Genomic DNA, 9420 nt, shown 5'->3' on the forward strand with positions numbered 1-9420 from the left:
GCAGTGGCCGGATCTCAGCTCACTGCAAGCTCCGCCTCCCGGGTTTACGCCATGCTCCTGCCTCAGCCTCCCGAGTAGCTGGGACTACAGGCGCCCGCCACCTCGCCCGGCTAGTTTTTGTATTTTTAGTAGAGAAGGGATTTCACCATTTTAGCCAGGATGGTCTCGATCTCCTGACCTTGTGATCCACCCGTCTCAGCCTCCCAAAGTGCTGGGATTACAGGCTTGAGCCACCGCGCCCGGCCTACTTTTTTGTATTTTTAATAGTGATGGGGTTTCACCGTGTTAGCCAGGATGGTCTCATCTCCTGACCTCGTGATCCGCCTGCCTCGGCCTCCTGAAATGCTGAGATGACAAACGTGAGCCACCACGCCCGGCCTACCAGATGCTGTTTCTTAAACCTGCATCCTTTCTTAAGGTCCTTACACTTGCTTTTTAAATAACTCGGCATGTACTTGTGACTACATAGTGGTGACTTAATGCTTGTCAGCTTATTTCATCCTTCTGATTTTAGTATAGCTCCACTGTGCAGGAGGCTGGGCTGGAGGCCTTCATTCATGGCGACCTTCTGCCCTCACTAAGACCCTTTTGAGGAGGGGGCGTGTCTTTGCCGTAGCCCAGAGGGGCTCAGCGCCTACCAGGCTCTGCCTCCCAGCCCTCACCACTGCCCGGCACCGCCCTCAGAAGGAAGCGGCCAGGACGAGGGACTGTCCTGCTGATCGAAGCTGTGCCTGGCAGGGCCCCTGAGAGGCCATTCACAATGTACTGGCCATTTGAGTCATCTACAGCTAATTCTAGGTCTTGAAGCACAGTTTTTAACTGGTGGCCAGAAGCATTTATTAGACGCAATAAATGTAGAGTTGTTTCTTTCTCTTTCAGACTGATGCAGATATCCAGGCATTCTTCATGAGCATAGGCAGTCTGTGTAAGAAGTACTCCAGGGAAACCTCCCAGGTGAGCTGTAGGGGGGCGCAGCTTGGTTCCGTGATGAGCAGGTGCACTATCCCGAGACCGTGGAGCTGTCGGGGGTGCGCTTGGTTCCATGGTGAGCAGTTACACTCTCCTGAGACCATGGAGCTGTGGGGGGTGCGCTTGGTTCCGTGGTGAGCCAGGTGCACTATCCCGAGACTGTGGAGCTGTCGGGGGTGCACTTGGTTCTGTGATGAGCAGGTGCACTATCCTGAGACTGTGGAGCTGTCAGGGGTGCAGCTTGGTTCCGTGATGAGCCAAGTGCACTATCCCGAGACTGTGGAGCTATTAGGGGTGCGCTTGGTTCCGTGATGAGCAGGTGCACTATCCTGAGACCGTGGAGCTGTCGGGGGTGCGCTTGGTTCCGTGATGAGCCAAGTGCACTATCCTGAGATCATGTGTTTTCTGTGTTTTGGAGGCAAGTTCCTTTGAAGATATTTGATCAGCAAATATTTTCTGCCAGAATATTTCTGTGGGTTGAATTTTTACTTTCTTAATGGTGAAACATTTACATACAAAAGGTTCTGATTTTGACAACGTCCATTTGGTCTATTTTATTGTTGTTTTTGCTTTTGGTGTCACATTGAGACAAAGTGGTCTCAGTCAGCTCTGGAGTCCTTTTGGGCAAGATGCCCCCTCCCCATATTCACACCTTAGAATCTCAGGTTTGGGAACCCTCCCCACCAGGTCAGGGCTCTCTGGGTTCAGGGCAGCAGGTTTCTTCTTGACACTGTCCTTCTCTGACAGTCGCCTGGGGCCCTTCTGCCTGCCAGGCTTCCGATCCCCACTGATCCCTGTCATGGCAATGTTGGCTCCGTGGGCCCCCCTCCTGAAAGCTGAGCCCTTGCCATGGTAATGTTCCATGGTCCCCCCTCCTGGCAGCTGAGCCCCTGCTGTGGAAGTGTTGGCTCCGTGGTCCCCTCCCCTGGCAGCTTTTGCCAGCTGCTATGCCAGTCCTCTCAGTTGCAGCTTGTCCATTCTCTACCTGTTTCTTCTTGACCCTCCTCCCAGTTAGCACGCACCTCCATGCCAAGCCTCCCCCACCCCCAGCTTCTGACACAGGTCATTATCCTCTGTGCCCACCCCTGCATGCTGAGTGGCACTTCTAGCCTCCTTGGATGTCACTGGACAGCTGCAGTCCACCAGTCTGGGGGAAAGCTGCCTGGAGAGGAAGGGGTCCTTCCCCTGGCCCCCCATCCTGCACTTCCTTTCCCTCTTCTGTCAAGAGTGCAGCACCCACCGTTGGCCACCCCACCTGCCTTGCAGGGAAAGAGGCCTAGTAGGGGCAGCCAGGATCTGAGGCAAGAGACTGAAGATGGACCCCCGCATGTCACTCTCCTTGGTGGGCTTGTGCCTTCAGGCTGTGGTCAGCCAGGTCACCAAGAGTGTCCTCTCTCTGGGAGGTTGTCGCACTGCAGCAAGCTTCCTTGGTTCTGAAACAACCTGAATCAGCCACAGTGTCTTGGGCTGTCCTGAGGCTGTTCCCATCTCAAGTTATGCTCAGCCACATCCTCCAGGGAGGTGCCCAGAGGCTCAACCCATGGAAGCCAAGCAGCACCCGGATATCCCCAAGAGTACTGGCTCAGCACCACATGGGCACCCAGACCAGGATGCCGGCGGTCCCAGAGCCAGCCAGAGTCCCATGGAAACACCATCCAGGACGCACCTCACCCCCCCACCCTGCTCCATCCAGCAGGACCCTCATTCGAGCCAAGTCCCCTTGGGGCCAGAAGTCGCTGGAGTTCATAAAACACGTATGTTGTCACAGACCTCGGAGCCACAGGCTGCGCGCTGCAGGGTAGTTTTGTCAAGTGCTGCAGAGGCCAGGTGCCGTCTCAGGAGAGAAGACCCAGCAGACCCGACCAGCCCTTCCAGCCACCTGTCTGCTCTGCCTCTCAGGCCTCTCAGGCTTTAGGCATGGACCGTGGAGACGGCTGGCTCCAGCCTGGGCAGCACAGGCTCTGCCCAGTGACCTCACAGCCCCACCATCTGTCAGTTACACTACGGAGGTGAGCGCCACAAGCACAGGGTGGAATTTTCCCGCAGCTACATGATGTGGTATTGTAATATTTACACTCTAATATCAACGTAACATAAATATTGGAATATTCGTTACATATATTAACACATAATGGATTTATTGTTTTTTTTTTTTTTTTTTTTTTTGAGACGGAGTCTCGCTCTGTCGCCCAGGCTGGAGTGCAGTGGCCAGATCTCAGCTCACTGCAAGCTCCGCCTCCCAGGTTCACGCGATTCTCCTGCCTCAGCCTCCCGAGTAGCTGGGACTACAGGCGCCCGGCTAATTTTTTGTATTTTTTAGTAGAGACGGGGTTTCACCATGTTAGCCAGGATGGTCTCGATCTCCTGACCTCGTGATCCACCCGTCTCGGCCTCCCAAAGTGCTGGGATTACAGGCTTGAGCCACCGCGCCCGGCCTGTTATTTTTAAATGAATTAATACTTTTAAATTTGTCTCAGTCTTAATTTCTAATAGGGTAAATATCAACAGATAAAACCCACATAAGCAAAGCTCTTTGGGGCCCTCAGTAACTTTTAAGAGTGCAAAACCGGCCCAAGACCAAAACTGTGAGCACCACGGCTCAGGCCTTGGGACCTGCCCTGGGACAGCATCAACAAACCACCTCAGCCTCTGCCTGCCCCAGTCCCCCTTCCTAGTCTAGTTGGTAACAAACATCTTCCTCTTCCCAATAACCCTCTAAGATCCGTTCCATCCACCCAGCCTGTGCCCTACCTCAGGCTTCGTCAGCACTGAGCATGCAGACACTGGTCCTGGTGTGGTCAGGAGCTCATGTTGACGAATGCAGGCACAGTCCACTCCGTGGAGGGGAACTGGTAGTGAACTGAAGAGTCAGAAGTGTGCTTTGGACCAGGCAGCCGCCTCTCCTGGCCTCTTGGTGAGAGTCCGCCTGAGTGACCTGCACTGTCCCCCAACTACCTTCACTCTCAGGCCTTCACAGCCTCCTGGTTCGCAGGATGTGGGCAAAGCACCCATGAGCACCGGGCAGCTCCTCCTTGGGGCCCTGGTCTGACCTGGCCCAGCACAGCCTCTGTGACCGTCGCAGCCCTGGAGTTTTGCAGTGATTTCATTGACCTGTTTCTCTGGCTCAGTTCGAGAGGCATATTCTTTGCAAGATAAACACTCACCATCCCTTTTAAACTTTGTTTTAGTATTAAAATCTACCCTCTTCTGAGGCCACACCCAGTGTCTCAAGTCTCTGGGCCCCAACATTGGTCGGAGTCCAGACCAGACAAACCGCGGAGGTGGCATGATGCTGCAGGCCTGTGTGGCTCTCCCTAGTGGAGTCCTGGAGGCTGGTATAGACCCCTCAACACCCGGACAAGTGGGTCTTGGCTGCCCCCCAAGCTCATGTGAGGCTCCCCAGCTCCAAGCTCAGTTGAACTCACCCCATCTGCTGCTCAGGTCCCCTTGGAGACTTGCCCTGCAGCCCAGTCCTTGCTGCAGCCACACCTGCCCTGCCAAATCAGAGCCAGCCACAGACTGACCTCATCTCACCAAGGCCTTTCTCTGAGAACAGCCAGACCGGGCACCCCCACCGTCGGGATCAGGCACGTCTGCTGGTAGGTTCCTCCGCGAGCATGTGAAGCTGAGGAGCAGAGGCCCTTGCCTGCCGGGTGGAATGTTCCTGCTGAGGGTGCTTTGGAGAAGTTTCCCACACAGGCACAATTGAGCAGGGCTTGAGGGGTGCGTGCAGGTGTCCCCGACAGGCAGCAGGACTTGAGACGTGTCGGAAAAGGTTGGAAAGATGCCCTGGCTGTGACCTGCGATGTGCCCGAGAACTGGAGTCAGGGCAGCCTGCGGAGTCCTGTCCACTCCTCTTCATAGCCCATGGCGTAGTACCCAAGACTATCTTCCCTCCTTGGTGGAGACACAGTCCCCTTGTCGAGTAGGGGAGAACCCTAGAGCTCCGAGTCACTCCGAGGACAGAGCAGCCAGGAGACCACGAGGCTGTCATCCCTGCTGTCCTGTAGGAGGGCCCCTGTGCAGCCCCGTCCTTTGGAGATGGCCTGTCATGGAGGAGGTTGGGAACAAAGGCCTGGCCTGTGCTGGGCCTGCCTTTCCACAGAAGGGAAGAAGCCTGCCCTGTGTTTGCACTGGGCCAGTGAGCCATGGGCAGACGCAAGCCGCTCCCTTTTGCTTGTGTTATCACTGCAGATGGCGGGGTGGAATGAAGTGGGGGATGGAGCTAGAGGATGCTGACTTTCAGTAGCAATGGAGCCACCGTTAGCCCTGTTGTTTGTCGGCCTTTCCAGCCTGGTCTTTCCAGAGGGTAGGCACCATTGTCTGAACACTTGACTCATATGAAATAGCTCTTTCTTCCTCTGAGGAAACCACAGGCCTCTCTTTCCTGCTTATGGTGGTACTCTCAGAAACCCAGTTCAAGCTGTCTAGACAGCATACATGGAATCTGGGGCTCCTGTAAATGGGAGGGTGCTGGTGTCAGGCATGGCTGGCTCTGGGAGTGCAGACAGGCCCACTAGGCGTCTGCCAGCTCTGTGGGTCTCGCTTAGCCTCATTCAGTGTGCCAGCTCTCTTTCCCTCTGCCCCTGCCATTGGTCCAACACTGTTTGGTCAGGAGGCCCTTCCTCAAACCGGTGGCCATTGTCACAGGGACAGCACCACTGGGCCAACCACAGGGTGCTGTCCCTCTAATAATGAATGGAGCAGGTTGCTGGGGAGACTTTCCTGTCGTGCCTGTTAAGCCTCCCCTGTGTTTGCCTTTGGCCCTGCCTGCTGGCACTCACTTTCTCTGCCCACCCGTGGGGATTGTCTGCCCTGGCAAGCACTGGCCATGGGCATCTGTGGGGGCAGGACACACATAAGACAAGCACTGTGAGCTGTTCTGAGAGTCCCTCCAGCCTCCTCCTCCCCCAACAAAACTTCCAGCCACAGAGATCATGTACCCGTGTCAGCAGCTGAAACGTATGATCTTTTCAGGTTTCAGAATTTCAAGAAAAACACAGGAAGAGATTGTTAGCCTTCTATAGAGAAAAGGTAAGTCGAATAGATTCTTTGTCACTTGAATTATTTTGACCTTTAGTTTTAAATGTCAGACTTGTTAACACCTTGTTCTCAAAGGGGACAGGCTGCTAGATGCAATATCTGTTTCTCTGCGTGTTTCCAGCTATGGGGACATTGTCACTGTCCCCTTCTGACTAGCCTATTGGCCCAACCCTTGTCTGTAGTTACTAAGTAGCCCATTGGGTGCAGCGCCACATGGGCCTCCCTGCCCAGCCACGTTTATCCCCTCAGCCACTGGGGTCAACATCAGGGTCTTGGGAGCTTGGAGGCAGCTTGAAGTCTTCTCTGTTCAACCATCCCATTTTAAAAAACAAGTCCTTTTTGAAAAACTTTGAAGGTTATGTAGTCGGTAAAGTCGGGAACCCAGCTTTAAAGACGAGGAACCCTGGGGCCATTCCCTGAGTACGGAAGCCAGTGTGTGACCCTGCTGCCTCCTGTCTGTGCGTGAACATTTTATGTACATCCAGACCTGGAGCAGACAGATCACCTTTGGCCCTGCTTGCCAGCCAGTCACCCCCTCCTTACCCCTTCTATCCTGTTACCCCCACCCTGTCTTGTCACCTTGCCCTGTCCTGTCACCCCCATCTCACCCCCACCCCATCCTGTCACCTCATCCTGTTACCCCATCCCTGTCCTGTCACCTCTAATCCCTTACGCCATCCTGTCACCATTCACACCATGTTGCTACCCCCACCCTGTCCCGTCACCCCATCCCATCCTGTCACCCCTCATCCCATCCTGTCACCCCTCACGCCTGCCCTGTCCTGTCACCCCGTATCAGTCTGTCTTCACACTGCTATAAAGAACTACCTGAGATTCAGTAATTTATAAAGGAAAGAGGTTGTATTGATTCACAGTTCCACAGTGGCTGGGAAGGCCTCAGGAAACTTACAGTCATAGCAGAAAGCAAAGGAGAAGCAAGGCACGTCTTACATACCAGCAAGAGAGAGGGCAGGGGGAACTGCCAAACACTTTTAAACCATCAGATCTCATGAGAACTCACTATCACAAAAACAGCCCCTATGATCCAGTCACTTCCCACCAGGTCCCTCCCTTGACACATGGAGATTGCAATTCAAAGTGAGATTTGGGTGGGGACACAGAGCCAAACCACATCGTTCCACCCCTGGCCCCTCCCAAATCTCATATCCTTCTCGCATTTCAAAACACAATCATACCTTCCCAGCAGTCCCCCAAAGTTTTAACTCATTCCAGCATAAACTCAGAAGTCCAAGCCCAAAGTCTTATCTGAGACAAGGCAAGTTCCTTTCACCTGTGAGCCTGTAGAATCAAAAACAAGTTAGTTACTTCCAAGATACCATGGGGGTACAGGCATTGGGTAAATGTTCCCATTCCAAGTGGGAGAAATTGACCAAAACAAAGGGGCTGCAGGCCCCATGCAAGTCCAAAACCCAGCAGGGCAGCCATTAAATCTTAAATTTCTCCTCTTATCTGATGTCTCACATCCAGGACATGGTGATGTAAGGGTCAGGGAGCTCCCAAGGCCTTGGGCAGCTCCACTGCTCTGGCTCTGCTGGGTACAGCCCCAGTGGCTACTTTCTGGGCTGGGGTTGAGTGCCTGTAGCTTTTCTGGGTATACAGTGCAAGCTGTCAGTGGATCTACCATTCTGGGGTCTGGAGGACAGTGGCCCTCACGGCTTCACTAGGCAGCGCCCCAGTTGGGACTCTGTGTGGGAGCAACCACCCCACATTTCCCTTTTGCACTGCCCTAGCAGAGATTCTCTGTGAGGGCTCTGCCTCTGCAGCAGACTTCTGCCTGGATATCCAGACATTTCCATACATCTTTTGAAATCTAGGTGGAGGTTCCCAAATCTCAACTCTTGTCTTCTGCACACATGCAGGTCCAACACCATATGGAAGCCGCCATTGCTTGGGGTTTGCACCGTCTGAAGCAGCAGCCCAAATTGTACCTTGGACCCTTTTAGTCATGGCTGGAGCTAGAGCGGCTGGGATGCAGGGCGCCATGTCCTGAGGCTGCACAAGAGTTGGGCAGGGGACCATGGCCTGGCCCATCAAACTACTTTTTTCTCTCTGGGCCTATGATGAGAGGGGCTGCTGTGAAGATCTCTCACATGCCCTGGAGGCATATTCTCCACCATCTTGGCTCCTCGTTACTTACAAGCACATTTCTGCAGCCAGCTTGAATTTCTCCCCAGAAAATGGGTTTTTCTTTTCTACTGCATGGTCATGCTGCAATTTTTTTGGACTTCTGTGTTCTGCTTGTCTTTTAAACATAAGTGTCAATTTCATATCATTTCTTTGTGAACACTTACATGACTGTATGCTTTCAGAAGAAGCCAGGTCACATCTTGAACGCTTTGCTGCTTAGAAATTTCTTTTGCCAGATACCCTAAGTCATCTCTTTCAAGTTCAAAGTTCCACGGATCTCGAGGGCAGGAGCAAAATGCCTCCAGTCTCTTTGCTAAAGCAAGAGTGGCCTTTGCTCCAGTTCCCAGTAAATTCCTCATCTCCACCTGAGACCTCCTCAGCCAGAACTTCACCATCCATATCACTGTCAGCATTTGGTCAAAACCATTCAACAAATCTCTAGGAAGTTCCAAACTTTCTCACACCTTTCTGTCTTCTTCTGAGCCCTCCAGATTGTCCCAACTTCTGTCCATTACCCAGTCCCAAAGTTACTTCCACATTTTTAGATATATTTATAGTAGTGCCCCACTCTACCGGTACCAATTTTCTATATTAGTCCATTGTCACACTGCTATAAAGAACTACCTGAGACTGCTTGATTTATAAAGGAAGGGGATTTAATTGACTCACAATTCTGCGTGGCTGGGAAGCCCTCAGGAAACTTAGAATCATGGCAGAAGGCAAAGGGGAAGCAAGGCACATCTTACTTAGCGGCAGGAGAGGGAGTGGAGGGGAGCTGCCAAACACTTTTAAATCTTCAGATCTCGTGAGAACTCAATGTCATAAGGACAGCATGGGGGAAGCCACCCCCATGAGCCAATCACCTCCCCCAGATTCTTCCCTTGACACATGGGATTACAATTTGAGATGAGACTTGGGTGGGGACACAGCCAAACCATATCATACCCCCACCACATTCTGTCACCTCTCAACCCCATTCTGTCACCCCCTTACCCCATCCTATTACTCCCTCCTGCTTCTGCCACACCCACCCTGTCAGCCTCTCCCCTGTCGTGTCACCCACACCTCATCCTGTCACTCCCCACCTTGGTTCTGTCACCCTCACCCCATCCTGTCTCCCTCACCCACCCTGTCACCCCACCCTATCACCCTCACCCCATTCTGGCACCCCCACCTATCCTGTCACCCCACCCCATCCTCTCACCCCACTTCTCCTGCCACCCCAATGCCATTGTCTCTCCCCACCCTATCCTCTCACCC

General features: G+C 53.2%; 1 protein-coding gene across 1 annotated transcript in view; it reads left to right on the forward strand.

Moving 5' to 3' along the window:
- The first annotated feature begins 350 nt into the window (after positions 1 to 350).
- The window catches only part of RNF212 (ring finger protein 212), a 40718-nt gene continuing 31648 nt past the window's right edge, over positions 351 to 9420 (forward strand). Inside the window, exons 1-3 of the mRNA XM_017865444.1 lie at positions 351 to 418; positions 880 to 954; positions 5947 to 6003. Of these exons, the coding sequence (XP_017720933.1) occupies positions 386 to 418; positions 880 to 954; positions 5947 to 6003 (165 nt within the window). The 5' untranslated portion in view covers positions 351 to 385. The remainder of the gene's footprint in view (positions 419 to 879; positions 955 to 5946; positions 6004 to 9420) is intronic.

Source organism: Rhinopithecus bieti, unplaced genomic scaffold (genome assembly GCF_001698545.2).
Source record: "Rhinopithecus bieti isolate Rb0 unplaced genomic scaffold, ASM169854v2 scaffold_79532, whole genome shotgun sequence".
NCBI classification, from domain to species: Eukaryota; Metazoa; Chordata; class Mammalia; order Primates; family Cercopithecidae; genus Rhinopithecus; species Rhinopithecus bieti.